General features: G+C 41.4%; 1 protein-coding gene across 1 annotated transcript in view; it reads left to right on the top strand.

The window, feature by feature from the left end:
* The window catches only part of RC3H1 (ring finger and CCCH-type domains 1), a gene marked incomplete in the record, with an annotated part of 3,590,040 nt that overhangs the window by 441,058 nt on the left and 3,133,934 nt on the right, over positions 1-15,048 (top strand). Inside the window, 1 exon segment of the mRNA XM_044055940.1 lies at positions 6,812-6,930. Coding sequence (XP_043911875.1) covers positions 6,812-6,930 — 119 coding nt within the window.

Raw genomic sequence — 15,048 nt, 5'->3', positions numbered from 1 at the left:
CTTCCTTAAGGGAACCATTCAAGTAAACCTCCCTTTAAAGGCCCTCTACCCCCATAGGACCTAACTGTTGTTCTACAGTCACTGGTACTTTGTCCTTTTGAACCAGCAGCTTCTTGTGACTTGAAGTTTCTCTTTTGGAAGACACTTTTCCTTCTAGCTCTGACCTCTGCAAGACAAGTATCCGAATTGCAAGCCTTATGTTTAAAGCCCCTCTACTTAATTTTCCATAAGGGCAGAGTTACACTTGGGACCAGTCCATCTTTCCTTCCACAGATGGTTTTGGGTACCAACATAAATCAGTCTATAGACCTACCAGTCTTCTTTCCAGATTTTACCAATAAGAGAATACTGTCTACACTTATTAGACATGCGCAGTTACATTTTTACCTCAACAGAACTAAAGAATTCAGGAAATCAGAACAGTTGTTTATTTCCTTTCCTGGCGCAACCTAATCTGTTTGTAAAGTTACTTTGTCAACATGGCTTAGAGATTGTTTTTGCCATAAATTAAAGTAGTACAATCTAAAACTATCATTGCCGGTGAAAGCTCATTTTACCAGATCGATGTCCACTTCAGCTGTTTTCCTTTCAAAGGCTTCCCTGGATGAGATATGTGCAGGGGTCTACTTCAAATAAGTGAAATCTCGTTTGAACAAAACCTATTTAACCAAGACCAATTAACCGAAACTGCAAAACAACGAAACGTTAAAATATCGAATGTCAAAATCTTGGCAACAGTTTCTGACCTGCAGTAAGTTGCAGCAGTAGCTGATTAGAAATAAATATGCCCTTTCCACAATGCAGTGTGATGTTGGAGTTGATATATTTAAGTTACGGGGCTATGGAGGGCAGAGACCCCCACATGGGGGGGGTGCAGGAGGGCAAGAATGATGTGCATACACTTGCTTCTGTTTCTTTAAGGTAGTGTGGACTTCTGGGAAAGGTTAGTAGTAGGATGGTATAGCGGTGTTTGTTTTTTGTTTTGCTTTTGTTACGGCAGGGGAGCGTTATTAGGTAAGTTCTTTTGAAGAATTTAACTTTTGTAGTTTTAAAGTTTCGTTGTTTTGCAGGTTCGTGTAATTGGTCTGGGTTATATGAGTTTCGTTCAGATGAGATTTCACTCATTTGAAGTAGATTTGCGCAGCAGCCACATGGGCTAATCCACATACCTTCATCACTCATTACAAATTGGATTTTGTCTCCAGGGGGAGAGCTGCCATTGGTTCTATGGTTCTCAGGAATATTTTTCCATAGGGCCACCCAGGAAATAGCTGCGGACTCTGTCCCATCAGTCAAGAAAGGATGAAGACTGACATCAGATAAAAAAGTTATGTCGTACCATAACGTTCCATCTGTGTATCTTCATTTGTTCTTGACATTCCCCTCTCCTTCCCCTCCTGGGACTCCTGATGAAACCATCTTTGTCCTGGGTTTTTCAGTTAGGTTGTTCCTTGAACATGGCTTCTTCATAGAGGTTAAGTTCCTCTCTTCATGCGTGTGTGTTTATTTCCTTCTATAAGATTGCAAACCCAATCTGAGGTAATGTACACAGGGGCACTATGGGTAGACCTTTAGTTCTAGAGTTTTTTGGCTGGTGCGTGATATTTAACAGCCGTATCGGTTCCGAGGATCAGAACCATAGTACATCAATCAAGAACAGATGAAGATCGATAACACAGATGTAACATTATGGTAAGACATGACAACCTTTTTCTTTGTGATGGTTGTTCTTAAGGGCTTGCATCCAGGAAAACTACTGTCCTTATTTTGTGACTCCTCCGCCCCATTTCAGCATAATTTCTTCTGTTTGGTTTGTAGTCTTCTGCTTGTATTTTGTATACAAATTTTAACTATGTTGGCTCTAAAGTATCCTTTCAAATCTTTTTCCAAGAGTATCTTGTTATGTGGTGATAATCATCTCATCCACTTACTCTTGCCAATTGTGGATGACTTGTTAATGAAGAAGCAGGCTACCACCTCAGTGTGGAGGATGCATATGAGCTGCCCTTGCCACTTCTACTTGTACCATTCTTGCCTCGAAGCAGGTAATACCTCCACAGTTACTGATGAGGGACTTGGAGTCATACCATCCTGCCTTTCCGGTCCCAGTGAAGTCAGTCAAGGGTATATTGATTCCCAGTTGTCTTGTTGTAGTCCTCAGTATGTATTTGGAATTCTGAATGTGAGGTGTGTTATTCTGTGAGTTTGCTGTAATTTAGCAGACCGTATCAATTTCTTTTTTGTAAATGGTGAGATCTAGAAATTCTACCTTTTTGAAGTTGTAGTGGCTAATGAAATGCAGGAAGTCTACTGACTTTTCTGTGTAGTCAAAGAATTCCATAAGTTTTGCCTCTGAACTTGTTTCATGAGATGAAAATATTAATAAAGCGTTAATAACCGTTCGTATATGAGAAATACTCGGAGGTGTAGATGGTATTTTCTTCTCACTTGGCTAAGGCTTCATTTGCCAGCCTTGGGGCCATTGCTGGCTACCATGGCTAGTATTATGTTTGTGTGTGTGCACACTCACATGGCTCCCCTCAAATTATGTATGGTACATATGTATGAATGTGCATATATGTGTATGTTTCTTTGAATAGCTGAGTAGATGTACTGATAAGTATGACCATTTTCACTGTTACATGAAGTGTTTACGTACACTGTTCACATGATGCATAAATCTGTATTATAGGCTTTCAGAAAACATGCAGTATCCTACATTGATTATCCAGCAATGACCCTGCCTGATGATGTAAGTGATCACCTCCTCATCTATTTAATCTCCACAACCAGTCCATTTTTAAAACAATAAGGAACAGTAAGAATTTCAACTGCACAAATTTCCAAAATGAACTCAAATCTTGCAATTGGTCAGTTCTGAAACAATTACCACTTGAAGAAGCCATAAATTACTTTAATACCAAATTCCTATCCATCCTTGACACCCATGCACCAGCACGGACTATTAGAACCAAAGCAAAAGTTGCTCCTTGGCTCTCCAAAGAAACCAGGCATAAAATGCTACTTAGAAATAGGGCTTGGGCCACATCGAGGATCACAAAAAAAACCCATAGATCAACTTGGATACAGACAGCTAAGAAATGAAACAAAAAAATCCACCACATTAGACAAGAAAAACTATTACTGTCTATTACTGTCTACAAGGAAAATGCCAAAACAAGTCACAAAAGTTTTGGGTAGGTATAAACAAACTCCTTAGTCCAGGACAGTCCTCCACTCCTACCCCCTTAGATTCTAACCAAAAACCCCCCAGCAAAAATTGCCAATACCTTTAACAGCTTCTTTGCGACAACCATCCAGAACCTAGCTAACCAATTACCCCATGGATGCCCATATTATCTGGCCACTACACCCTGCTCCCAACTCTCCTTTAACTTCAAGCCAGTTTGCACATCTTTGGTCCGAAAATTACTTAAACTAAAGCCTACAACCCTGTCGGCTGATCTCCTCCCTGCAGAATATCTACAAAAAGCTGCAGATGCCATAGCATACCCCATTGCAATCCTGATCAATGGAACTATAACTGAAGTGTCCATTCCCTCCGTCTGGAAGATATCCCATGTCATCCCACTCCATAAAGAGGGGAGCTCTACTGAACTTTCAAACTATAGACCCATAGCTATTCTGTCACTCTTTTCTAAAATTATGGAAAAATGCATCCACAATCAACTCCTGAACTATCTTATCCATAGTAATCTTCTAGCCAACACCCGACATGTCTTTAGACCATTCCATAGTACAACCTCAGCCCTTCTCTCCTTCTCTAACGTCATTAACCAACACCGAAACAATAATAAACTTTCCTCTGCTGTCTTTCTCTATCTTTCAAAAGCCTTTGATATGGTAAACCACCAAGTACTCATAAACACTTTGAAATCCATCTCCCTAGAGGACCAAGCCATCCAGTGTTTTCAATCATATCTCAGTGGTAGACAACAGGCTGTCCCATTGCAGAGCAAACTATCCACCCTTTTAGCCATCACCCTCTGAGTATCCCAAGGCTCCATACTAGGTCCACTATTATTTTCCATTTTCATTAATGATTTGATCCCAAATGCAACATGCATTCAATATGCGGATGACTCCACTTTAGTATGCTCTGACACTTCACCTACAGAGTTGCAGATTCTATCCCAAAATACTTTTAACACAGTTGAAAATTTTCTCCTTAACTGTAGTCTCATGTTAAATCCTAATAAAACCAAACCGATGCTTTTCTCCCCCACTCACAGTTCTGGCCCTATAACCTTTACATTAAAATCCAATAACGGCACCATTATTTCCCCAAATTCCTCGACCAAACTGTTAGGAGTTATAATAGATAATGACCTTAAGTTGATCTGCATATCAATAAAACTATTAAAACAGTTAATAAAAAACTTGACACACTATATAGGATCAAGCCCTTCCTAACGCCATTAGCCAGAACTGTAATTGCTCGTACACATCTACTCTCCACCCTCCTCTATGCTTCCTCTCTATTTACAAACCTCAGCAAACTGACCTTAATAAACTTTCTAGGAGCTACAATCACTCGATGCAGCCTACCAAACTCATCACTGTCATAACCTAAATCTACTAGGATGGCTTGAACTGCCTAACGTACTTCAGGTTAACCAACTAATAGTTGCACACAAGATACTGTACCAACCAAGTAATATACCCGTACTTAAAAACCTCATCACCCCCTACAGTAACCTTAGCGCACTTCGTTCATCTGAAAGACTACTAGTTCAAATTCTCAACTCCAACAACACAGCCATTAAATCTTTATTTGCTAACTCTGTTGGCAAAATTTGGAATTCTTTTCCTGCTAACCTTACATCTGAACTCTCTACCTCAAGTCAAGAAAAGTCTGATTCAGTACTTTAAAAAAACAATGGCTATGTCCTTGTCCTAATCCAGACTAACTCTAACCATCACTCGTGTGCACATGGAGGACTTCTGCCTACACTTTGTTTCTTAACTTATAAATCCTATGATCTCCTTGGATCTAATACCAGGTTAGCCTACTAGGCATTCAATACCCTGTCATTCTTAACAACACTGTCTAGAATTTTCCATCTGAGTAAAAATGTAATAATTTATGTATCTGTTTTTGTGTTTGTTTACATCTGTGTAAAAATCCTTTTATTTGTGTTTTAAACTGTAAAAATTTAACAGTTTGTTGGATGTCTTTTTGGAACTTTTCTCCCTGGGCCTCCGCTGAAAAGGGACATGTATCCAGTCGGACTATCCCGGTAAACAAATGTAAAATAAAATAAGTAATACAATAAATAGATATAAATACGATTGAAAGTGTATAGGGCGATACTGTAGATGAGTTGGAAGTGTAGATGTTTACATTAGGGGCTTCTAAAATTTGGACACTGTGCCGAGGGTTGAGTGTTTTTTGAAACCACACAGATGTTTCAAATGATCTAGTGGCTATTTTTTTTATATGCAGCTATTGTTGACTGGATATTTAGTTTGAAGCAACAGCATTCTATACAGCAGGTCCAATTTTGATGAAAGCATATTTGTATACATTTATTTTAAGCTAGGCTCATATGAAATTAGTGTTGCCATGGAGTTTAGCTGTTTAAGAAGTATGCAAACAATTTTATTGGCATTATACACAGTGGTTGGAAAAAGCAATGACAAATTAATGCTGTGCTTTTTTAGAGTAACAGTGTAGGAAGAGAGTTTGCATTTTCTAGCAGATCAGAGTGGTGTGCGTCTGTGTGTGTGTTGTCCTGAGAGATTTGCCAAGTGTCTAGGGCAATCATTTCATGGCCATACTCAACTTTTGGGAGTTAAATATTTTCCCTATGGCTTTATGTGCATTGGAGATGAGGTGGCTAGCAAATTTGTGTGTATATTTGAGTTTAAGGACCTTGAAGATTATGCGTGCAAAATGTGAAAGAGAGGTTTTGATTGTGGTGTATATCTAGGTATTCATAAATTTTCGCTGAGAAGACGTTGTTTCAAAGGTCTATTAAGTCTGGTTGGTTATTGTTGGATAGCCACAGTGGTATGCCGCATAGCATGGTGTGGGGTTTCTTGGGTTTAACTATTACCATGTGGGCATAGAACCCATAATAGTGGACTGAATTGTAGTTGGAGTTGTTTATAAAGGAGGTTATTGTTAGTTTCAAGTGGGAGTAAGGTTATATTAGCTTTAAAAGATGGTCTTGAATAGGAAGGCCATTTGATAAGGAGTTGATCAAGGAAAAGAAAGTGTCTGTCTTAAGACATATCTGTGGGAACACCTGAAAGAATGATGTTTTTTGTAGAGAAGGAGTTTTTTTGTTTAATTTGTTTGCCTTTTACCAGAGATAAATTTTAAACCATTTGATATGCATTAAGTTGAAGCCAGCATGCTTAATTTTAAGTTGTAGTAAGCCATGTTTGACAAGCTGAAGTACCAGAAGTAAGCTTATTACACCCCCAGGCAACTCGCTTTTGTCAGAGTTGTTACTCTGTGGATATGTATAGAGCACTGGAGGAATTAAAGTATGGAAAGAAGCTGTCTTGTGCATGTATTGTGTCTCTGAATTAAATGCAAGAATTTGAGAGAACTAGTTTTCAGATATTTTTCTAAGTTCAGGTAAGATTGAAGTGGGGCAGAATTGCCCTAAGATGTTGAGCTTTTGTTTACTTTGTTCATGTCTTCTGTGAACTTCTGATGCTTGTGATGTGTGACACAGCATTCCTTATAGGATTGTGAAACACTCTGACATTAGTTTGTAAACATTCTTGGTTTCCTAAGTGGACATTTTATTCTCTTTCCATGTATATTTTTTTCCAGATGCCCCACCACCATCATGGGAACAGCTGAAAGATGGATTAGATGCTGTTAAGACTGTGGTACATGGGCTTGTTGATTTTATACAGAACCACAGTAAGAAGGGAACAGATCAGCAGCAGGTAGGAGCTCGCCTTGCAGAGATCTTCATCTGGAAAAAGGTGTAATGTTTTTGGTGCGAATGGCATTTACCATAATGTAAAAGTATAGTCAAAAAGCACACCAGAAATTTAAGGATCTTTAGTAAAGTATGTGGCTTGGTTTGTGTCAGAGGTATTGTCAATAATTTATTTGACTGGAAGTTCTGTATTACTAGTAAGCCATCAAGCTCTTCAGAAGATCTGTGTATTTTATTTTGAATTTGCTTTATGGAAGCAATATTTATAAGCTGCCAGTAATGATACTACTTTATGCTAGCCATGTAAAAGTAGCAGTGGTTTCATTGTTTTTTAAAGTGCGTTTAAGCATAAAAAGGCCTTTCAAAACACAGAGTTCTGAGTTTATAGAATTAAAAAACATAAGATCCATGCAGTTGACCACTGCAGTTTTAAATTGTGTAGTTGTCGTCTTAGTGGTAGCTTATTCCATAGTTTAGCAAGAAATTGAGACACAAATGGTGTATGAGCAAAGGTTCTTCAGTTATCTAGTTTAAATAGAGCACTTCCACATAAAGTAATCGAAGCTCCTCATGATGGAGTGACCTAAAAGCTAAACACAATTTTCGATCCACTGATTATATAGTATAAACCAAGGTACTTCATTGTATTCTGACAAGAGAGATCTTCATTGTATACAATTCTTTTGGTCTGAGAAACACAATAGACATGGGGTGTTATGGTTTTGGTATGTCACTTAGTAACTGATATATTTTTGATGCATGTTGTTTGAGTGTTGATGGGAGAATGGACCGATATGCAAAGGACCCATTTCAGCAACTTCCTGAAGAAAAAAAAAAATTCTTATTCTGTGGAACCTTACGATTGTGTTAATATACAAACTTTCCAAATGTACCAGGAACATGAAAGATTTAAATGCAATGTTCATTATACATCAGAAGCAACACGACAGATTAACAGCTGCTGTATATTGTCTAGTAATAGGAGTAAACGTGATAGAGAACCAGGTGCAGATGCCTTCCTCTGTTAGGAAGGTGATTAACAAAGACGTTAGAAGAAAGAATTCCATGATGTTCTAAGTGTTTCACTGTTGTAGTCATCACACTTAGGTTATCTGCCTGCAGGTAGCCCTCAGTCAGCTCGAATACCAGAGTCTTGGGATTTCTGCGTCGGATGCTGTCGCCTCTTCCATGACATCAGGTCGTCAGGGGTATAAAACATGCAGCCGATACCATTACATCAACTTTTCTTCCTGAGCAGAGCCCGAAGCAGAAGCAGTTCACAAGTGCCGGTCGGCCGCTACCTGAAATTTTCATTATTCGAGTTTCAAACCTGAAGTCTTCTAAAGCTAAGTACCCCGTTGGGGATCCTTTTTTCTTGCTCTGACAGATGTCAGAAAAAGTTAACAATTGTCTTGCCTGGGGAAAGCAAATACCTCAGAGATTTTCATTCTTACTGCGTCACCTGTTTAGGCCCAGACCACGACGTTCCTTGCTGTCGGTTTGTGCCCGGTTCACCGTCCAAACTATTTGTCGTCAGGATATCTGTCGCTAAATTCTTTCGCTCTCATTCTCCGTATTCCGAAATGGCTTTGGTAAGCAATCCGACTACCGATCTTCCGAAAAAATGTAAGGGGTCCAAAACTGCCGACGATGCTTCCCGCTAATCTAGTCGCCAGTCCGCCGGTACTCAGTGAGGCGCTTTCACAGCCCCGGATACCCGCTTCTACAGATTCGCAGGCCTCTACTGAGACCCATTCGGAGTCTGGTATGCCGTGAGATGCTTCTTCGACTATGGAACCTGCGGATGTCTCTACCTTGGATAGGTCCGGAGCCGCTGTGCAGGCACCGGCTTCTGAGGATGTATTCAGACCTTCTGATCATATTAAACTGACTACTTCGTTTCTGACTAAAAGTATCAAATTTCTCAGGCCCAGAGTTCGCACTACGCCTAGGAAACAGACGACCAAAGCGCATTCTCAAGCTCCCATGCCACAGAAACAAATGCTTAGAATGGCTGAAGACCTTATTACTTTAATCAGGGGAAGCAAGCCTTCCCCCTCTAAAAGACAAAGAATTGATTTTCCTTCTGATTCTACAGATCATGAGTCCGATGACTCTGACCCCTCTGATTACTAGGGCATACCCTTATCTACCTATGAGGATTCAAATGCAGAGGATTCCAATGTTAGCTGTACAGAATGCACTGACAGCCTTCAAATACCTTATCCTTCCAGGACAACTCTTGATAAAGACAGACAATACCACAGTCGTGGTACGTAAGCAGGGGGGAACTCATTCCTACCCACTCTGCAGGTTAGCCATGGCACTGTGGAACACAGCCTTGAGCAGTCAAGTGCACCTGCAAGCTCAGTTCCTGTCAGGCAAAGAAAATTCACTGGTAGACGATTTAAGCAGAAATCTAAAGGACCTGCACGAGTGGAAACTGGAACCCAACACATTCAAGCTTCTAATCCTCAGGTGCGGAACACCAGAGGTGGATCTCTTTGCTTCCACCCAAAACCATCAATTGAGCAAATGTTGCACCAGAACTCCCCACAGCCAAGTATGGAAAGTGGATGCCCTTTCCTTTACATGGGAAAACCTCTCAATCTATGCCTTTCCCCCTCTGCCCCTCCTCTTGAAAGTACTACTCAAGATCAAACAGGACAGGCCAAGGACAATCCTGATTGCACCAGACTGGCCACGCCAGCACTGGTACCCACTTTTATGCAGGCTGACAGCAGTGCCACCTTGACACCTGCATCAGACCCCCTCTCTGCTATCCCAGCAGGAGAGCCAGATTTTGCATCCTCTGCTGCAAACTCAACCTAGCAGCCAGGCTTATTCCCTGAATGCATCACCACCAACCCTCAGCAAACAGGTGCTGGATGTCATCCTTGAGGCCAGGAGGTCTAGTACTGGGTAATCCTATTCAGAAAAGTGGAAAAGATACTGTTCTTGGAGCCAGTCTCAGGGTAAGGAGACAACTGTGCCCACCTTACCTCAAATCCTAGATTACCTAGCAGAGCTGCTCCACAAAGGCCTATCCTTCTCTTCAGTTAAGATTCATGCCTCTGCCATTTCAGCTCATTACAGTACTGAGCCACCCCTCTTTTCTCACCCGCTGGTCAAACAGTTCCTGAGAGGAGCTAAAAACTTAAGACCCCCGAGGAGATCTCCCACTCCTGCCTGGGACCTTAACTTTGTACTAGAAAAGCACATGCTTCCCCCTTTTGAGCCTGCTGCTACAGCAGAGTTAAATTTCCTCTCTTGGAAAACAGCCTTACATCTAGCCATCACCTCCGCAAGAAGAGTGTCTGAGTTGCAGGCCCTTATGGCCATGGAACCCTTCATTGTCTTCCATGCGGACAGGGTTTCCCTCAGGACTAACCCATCTTTTATTCCCAAGGTGGTATCTAGTGTGGCTTTAAAGCCACTGGCTCCACCTATAGAATCCACCACTGCCAGAACCTTAAACAACTAGAGTGGCTAGAACTGCCCAGCTTAATTCAATTCAATCAACTCTTAATAGCGCACAAAATTTTGTACCACCCTGAGGATACCCCTCACTTAAAAAAATATTATTAAGCTATATAGCAATCTAAGATCCCTACGGTCAGACGATAAACTACTGGTCCAAACCCACAAAGCTAATAACTCTGTGGTGAATCCCGGTTTGCCAACTTCATTGGCAAAACCTGGAATTCGTTGCCAAACTATATAACCCTACAATCCTCCAAAAGTCTCTTCATAGAAAACCTCAAGCAGGATCTCAAAGTGAATTGGCTATGCCCATGTACCAACCCTGATTAAGTTATAAACTAAAAGCATATTCTGCAATTATAACTTGTAACTACTTCAGCAAGCTCTGCTTCCATTCTGATGTCTCTTACTTTTAATTCTGTCCATGACAATTGTGAGTCCCTACTAGGGAACACTACTAACCCATTGTATATGATCACGTTGCTTTTGTAATTGTTTGCCAACTTCTGTGTAATCTATGTAAGTTTGTCTTTGTGGAGCTTTTCTCCCCGGGCCTCCGCTGAAAATGGACATGTATCCAGTCGGACTATCCCGGTAAACAAATTTAAAATAAAATAAGTAAATAAACCAATCCATCCATTTTACCCACCTTTTTTCCTAATCCTCAGAATAAAGGGGAAAGGATCCTGCAGTCCTTGGATGTGCACAGACAGCTTAGGTTCTACCTTGACGGGACTAAACCTTTCAGATAATCTGACCAGCTGCTAGTCAGCTTTGCTACAGGGGCAGAGGGCAAGGCCATTTCAAAGCAAATCATCTCCAAATGGATAGCACACTGCAACCACTTCTGCTACAAACACCATGGAAAACCTACCCCACAGGGATCAGAACCCATTCCACTAGGGCTACCTCAAACTCTACAGCATTTCTCAGTGGAGTCCTTCCCAGGGACATCCTGGAAGCTGCAACCTGGAGTTTTGTACACACCTTCACTAAGAATTACCACTTGCCTATCTTTTCTAAATCTAGAACTGGATTTGCTACAGCAGTCTTACAATGCCTGCTAGCCAGCCCTAGTACTTCTTGACTGCCTCCACCCTTCTTCAGCTTTGGGAATCAACCCAAGTCTAATGACTGCAGCAGTGAAACACAAAGAACATAGTACAGTTGTGTACACTTACCATAAGTGTAGATGTTCAAGTGTATTCACTGTTGCAGTCCTGGTTACCCTCCCTCCAGCCCCCTGACTTATCTATACTTTCTACCTATCCTCTTTTTTGGCCATATCTTATGGCAATGGTATTTACTTTTTACTGGAGGTGTCCACACCATGTAATTGCTTCCTATTTTGGGGGTAAGAAAAACTGATGTAATGGTGTTGGCTGCATGTTTTATACCCCTGACCTGATGTCATGGAAGAGGCGACAGCATCTGATGCAGAAATCCCAAGACTCTGGTATTTGGGCCATCTGAGGGCTACCTGCAGGCAGATAACCCAATTGTGATGACTGCAACAGCGAATACACTCGAACATCTACATTTATGGTAAGTGTACGCAACTGCACTTTTTAGTCCCAGCATGGAGAAAAGTGGATTCCTGACTCAGAAGTTGTTCTGGATCTCTTTATTAGGACAAGGTCCCTAGTTCTGTAGTATCTAGTGGTGCAGGGAGCTGCACTAAGGAGAACCTATGAACTGTTCGCGAAAGAGATTTACATTCTAGAGCATAAATAACAGTATATACAATAGGAGATTAGAAGTGCAGGAAAACACAATCTCAGCATTGCACTGCAGTGGTACTTAAGGTGCTATGAGCATATATGCTTTCCTGGACTTTGCAGTTTCTTGCAGTTGTGGACTGCGGAATGGGTAGCAAGCAAGAGTGCATAGTCCATTTAAAGAAGAATTTCCTTTTGTTTTGCTGCCCTGCAAGAAGGTGAGATTGAACCAAGGTTATACATAAGAACAATAGATCTGATGCTGTCAGTCTTCACATAATCCCTGAATGTAGGCTCGGTTCTGAGCTTTGGAACCAACTTGGGCGTTATTCCAGCTCATGCTTTCCAAAAACTCGAGCTAAGCTCTATCCACAATGCCCCTCACCAAATTACCTCAGATCTCGTTTGCCACTTCGTAGTGCCAGATGTGTTCTATCCAATCTCTCGAGCGTTGGTGTTTTATTCTGTGTCATTTTTTCTCCCTTATTCTATCTCTAAATTTTATCTTTTATTTCTATCAGTACTGCCCCACTCCTTTAGATATCTTTTAGCTTGTGCATGAGTGCGTTTTTCTCTCCCCCTTACTGTTAGGTAGACTCAAGTACCGTTGGTACTTTCCTCCCCTTTTACATTCATGTAACATCTCATACCATCATTGGTAGCTCCCTTCTCCTCCTTTTCTTTTCTTTAATGCACTTAAAAAAAAACAAACAAACAAAAAAAAACTTTTTTTTTTTTTACTTCAGTCTGTGTGTGTGAATCTGTGTATAAGGTGCCTTCGTTTTTACATTATGGCCGACAAACCCTCTAAAGGTACCTCTGGTTTCAAGAGGTGCCAAAAATGTGACAAACATGCCTAACTCCGATGGGCACACTCTGTGTGTGTATTGTCTCGGTGCGGTCCTTTTACAGGAAGACTGTGAGATCTGTTATGAGTTCGGTTCCAGAACCCTGATAGATTTCAAAAACAAGTTGATCTTGAAAGGCCTACTTAAATCTGATTTTGAAGAGGCACTGTCTGGTCCGAAGACAGAAGCCAGATGTTCATCGTGTTTCACTGTTGCAGTCATTACACTTGAGTTATCTGCCGGCAGGCTACCCGCAGTCGGCTCGAGTTCCAAAGTCTTGGTCCGGTGTCGGTTGCTGTCGCCTCTGCCCTGACGTCAATGCGCAGGGGTATAAAAGATGCAACTGACGCCATTTTCTTCAATCTTTCTTGATGCGTGTTGCCTGAAGCAAAAGCAGTTCACAAGTGCTGGTCGGCCGACTACTGAAATTTTCTAAATTGAGTTTCAGAACCGAAGTCTTCAATAAAGCTAAGTACCCCGTTGGGGAAACTTTTTCTTGCTCCAGACTGATGTCAGTAAAAGTTAATAATTGTATTCCTTGTGGGAAGCAAATACCTCATAAGGACTTTCACTCTTACTGTATTCCTTGCCTAGGCCCTGACCACAACGTTACTAGTTGTCGGTTTTGTGCTAGATTCAAGAAACGCACCATTAAACGTCGGTTTGATTTTGTTTTACATTATTTTGGCTGAAGGTTTAATTACATAATGCCATTGGAACAACCGACAACCAGAATTTATAAAAAACGCAAAGACAAAGAAAAGGACAGGCATCAGAGGTCCAAAACCGACGAAGCCTCTTCTAGGCCAGTCGCCGGTTCGCCAGTTCTCAATGAGGCGCTTTCTCAGTCCCCTGACACCTGCTACCTCAGAGCCACAGGCCTTAACCGACAGCCACGTGGAGACACCGAGGCCTGTGGAAACTCAAGATATTGGGCCTACGGAAACTATTCCCTCAGATGGGTCCAGAGCCGCTGAGCAGGCATCGGCTTATGAGGGTGTTTTCAGACCTTCACAGCTTACAATTAAGCCCACTACAGCAGCCAAGGCAAAGTTAAAAACACCATTAAAGACAAATAAACAAGTACAGCATTCTACTGAACAGTCATCCATGCCAAAGAAACAGATGCTTAAAATAGCCGAAGACCTAATTACTTTAATCAGGGGTTCCCGTCCCCCTCCTGACAAAAAGCCTAGGCAAGACACTGATTATGATTCTTTTGACCAGGTTTCTATTTCCTCTGATTCTTCTTCTGACCAGGGATACTCTCTCCCTCCCTATGAGGACTCTGATGCAGAAGAGTCTATACCTTCAGCCTCTCCGCCTGAGGATTACTCCTTTGGGGAAACCCTGTACACCATGAGGGAGCATTTCCATTGGGAGAGCCAGGATTATTCAGAATCCAAGAAAAGGCTTAAAGACTTTCTTTTATTGCCCCAGCACATGCCCCTGGCTATTCCCCCTGTGCTTGATATTGTTGATGTTTTTTTCTGAATCCAGTCTGACTCCTGATTCTTTACCCCCTGCACCAGTCAAGCCTGACAGGTACTACAGGGTCCCTGACTCTCATAAATTTCTTTACAAAAACCCTGCTGCAGATCCAGAAACAATTTCTCAGGGTCCTAAAGGGGTTAAGGCTTCCACTGCTAACAATCCTGTGTATCGGATAGAGATTCCAGAGCTCTGGACAGATGGGGGGAAAAAAGTTTACACTTCTGCTACTATAGCTGTAAGGGCTTTAAATTACCAGTTTCACATGCTTAAATATCAACAGTATCTCATGTCATTGTTAAAGCAGAAAATGGTTTCAATCTCAAAGTCCTGACAGTAAGGAAATGCAGGATTTATTGCATGCAGCTGAACAAGTGGGAAAGCATACTTTACAATGTGGTTTTGATTCATTAGAGACGACTTGTAGAGCCGCAGTTACAGGCTCTGTTATTCAAAGGCATGCTTGGTTGAAAGAACAACGTTTACCTGACCATGTTAAAGTTAAATTATTGGATGCTCCACTACAGCATGATACTTTGTTTGGTGTTAAGGCAGAAGAGGTGTTAAAGAAAATGGAGGATA

The sequence above is a fragment of the Protopterus annectens genome, chromosome 14.part0 (assembly GCF_019279795.1).
Source record: "Protopterus annectens isolate FY-2018-M chromosome 14.part0, PAN1.0, whole genome shotgun sequence".
NCBI classification, from domain to species: domain Eukaryota; kingdom Metazoa; phylum Chordata; order Ceratodontiformes; family Protopteridae; genus Protopterus; species Protopterus annectens.
Note: the sequence above shows the minus strand (reverse complement) of the source record. Positions and strands in the feature narration are given on the sequence as shown.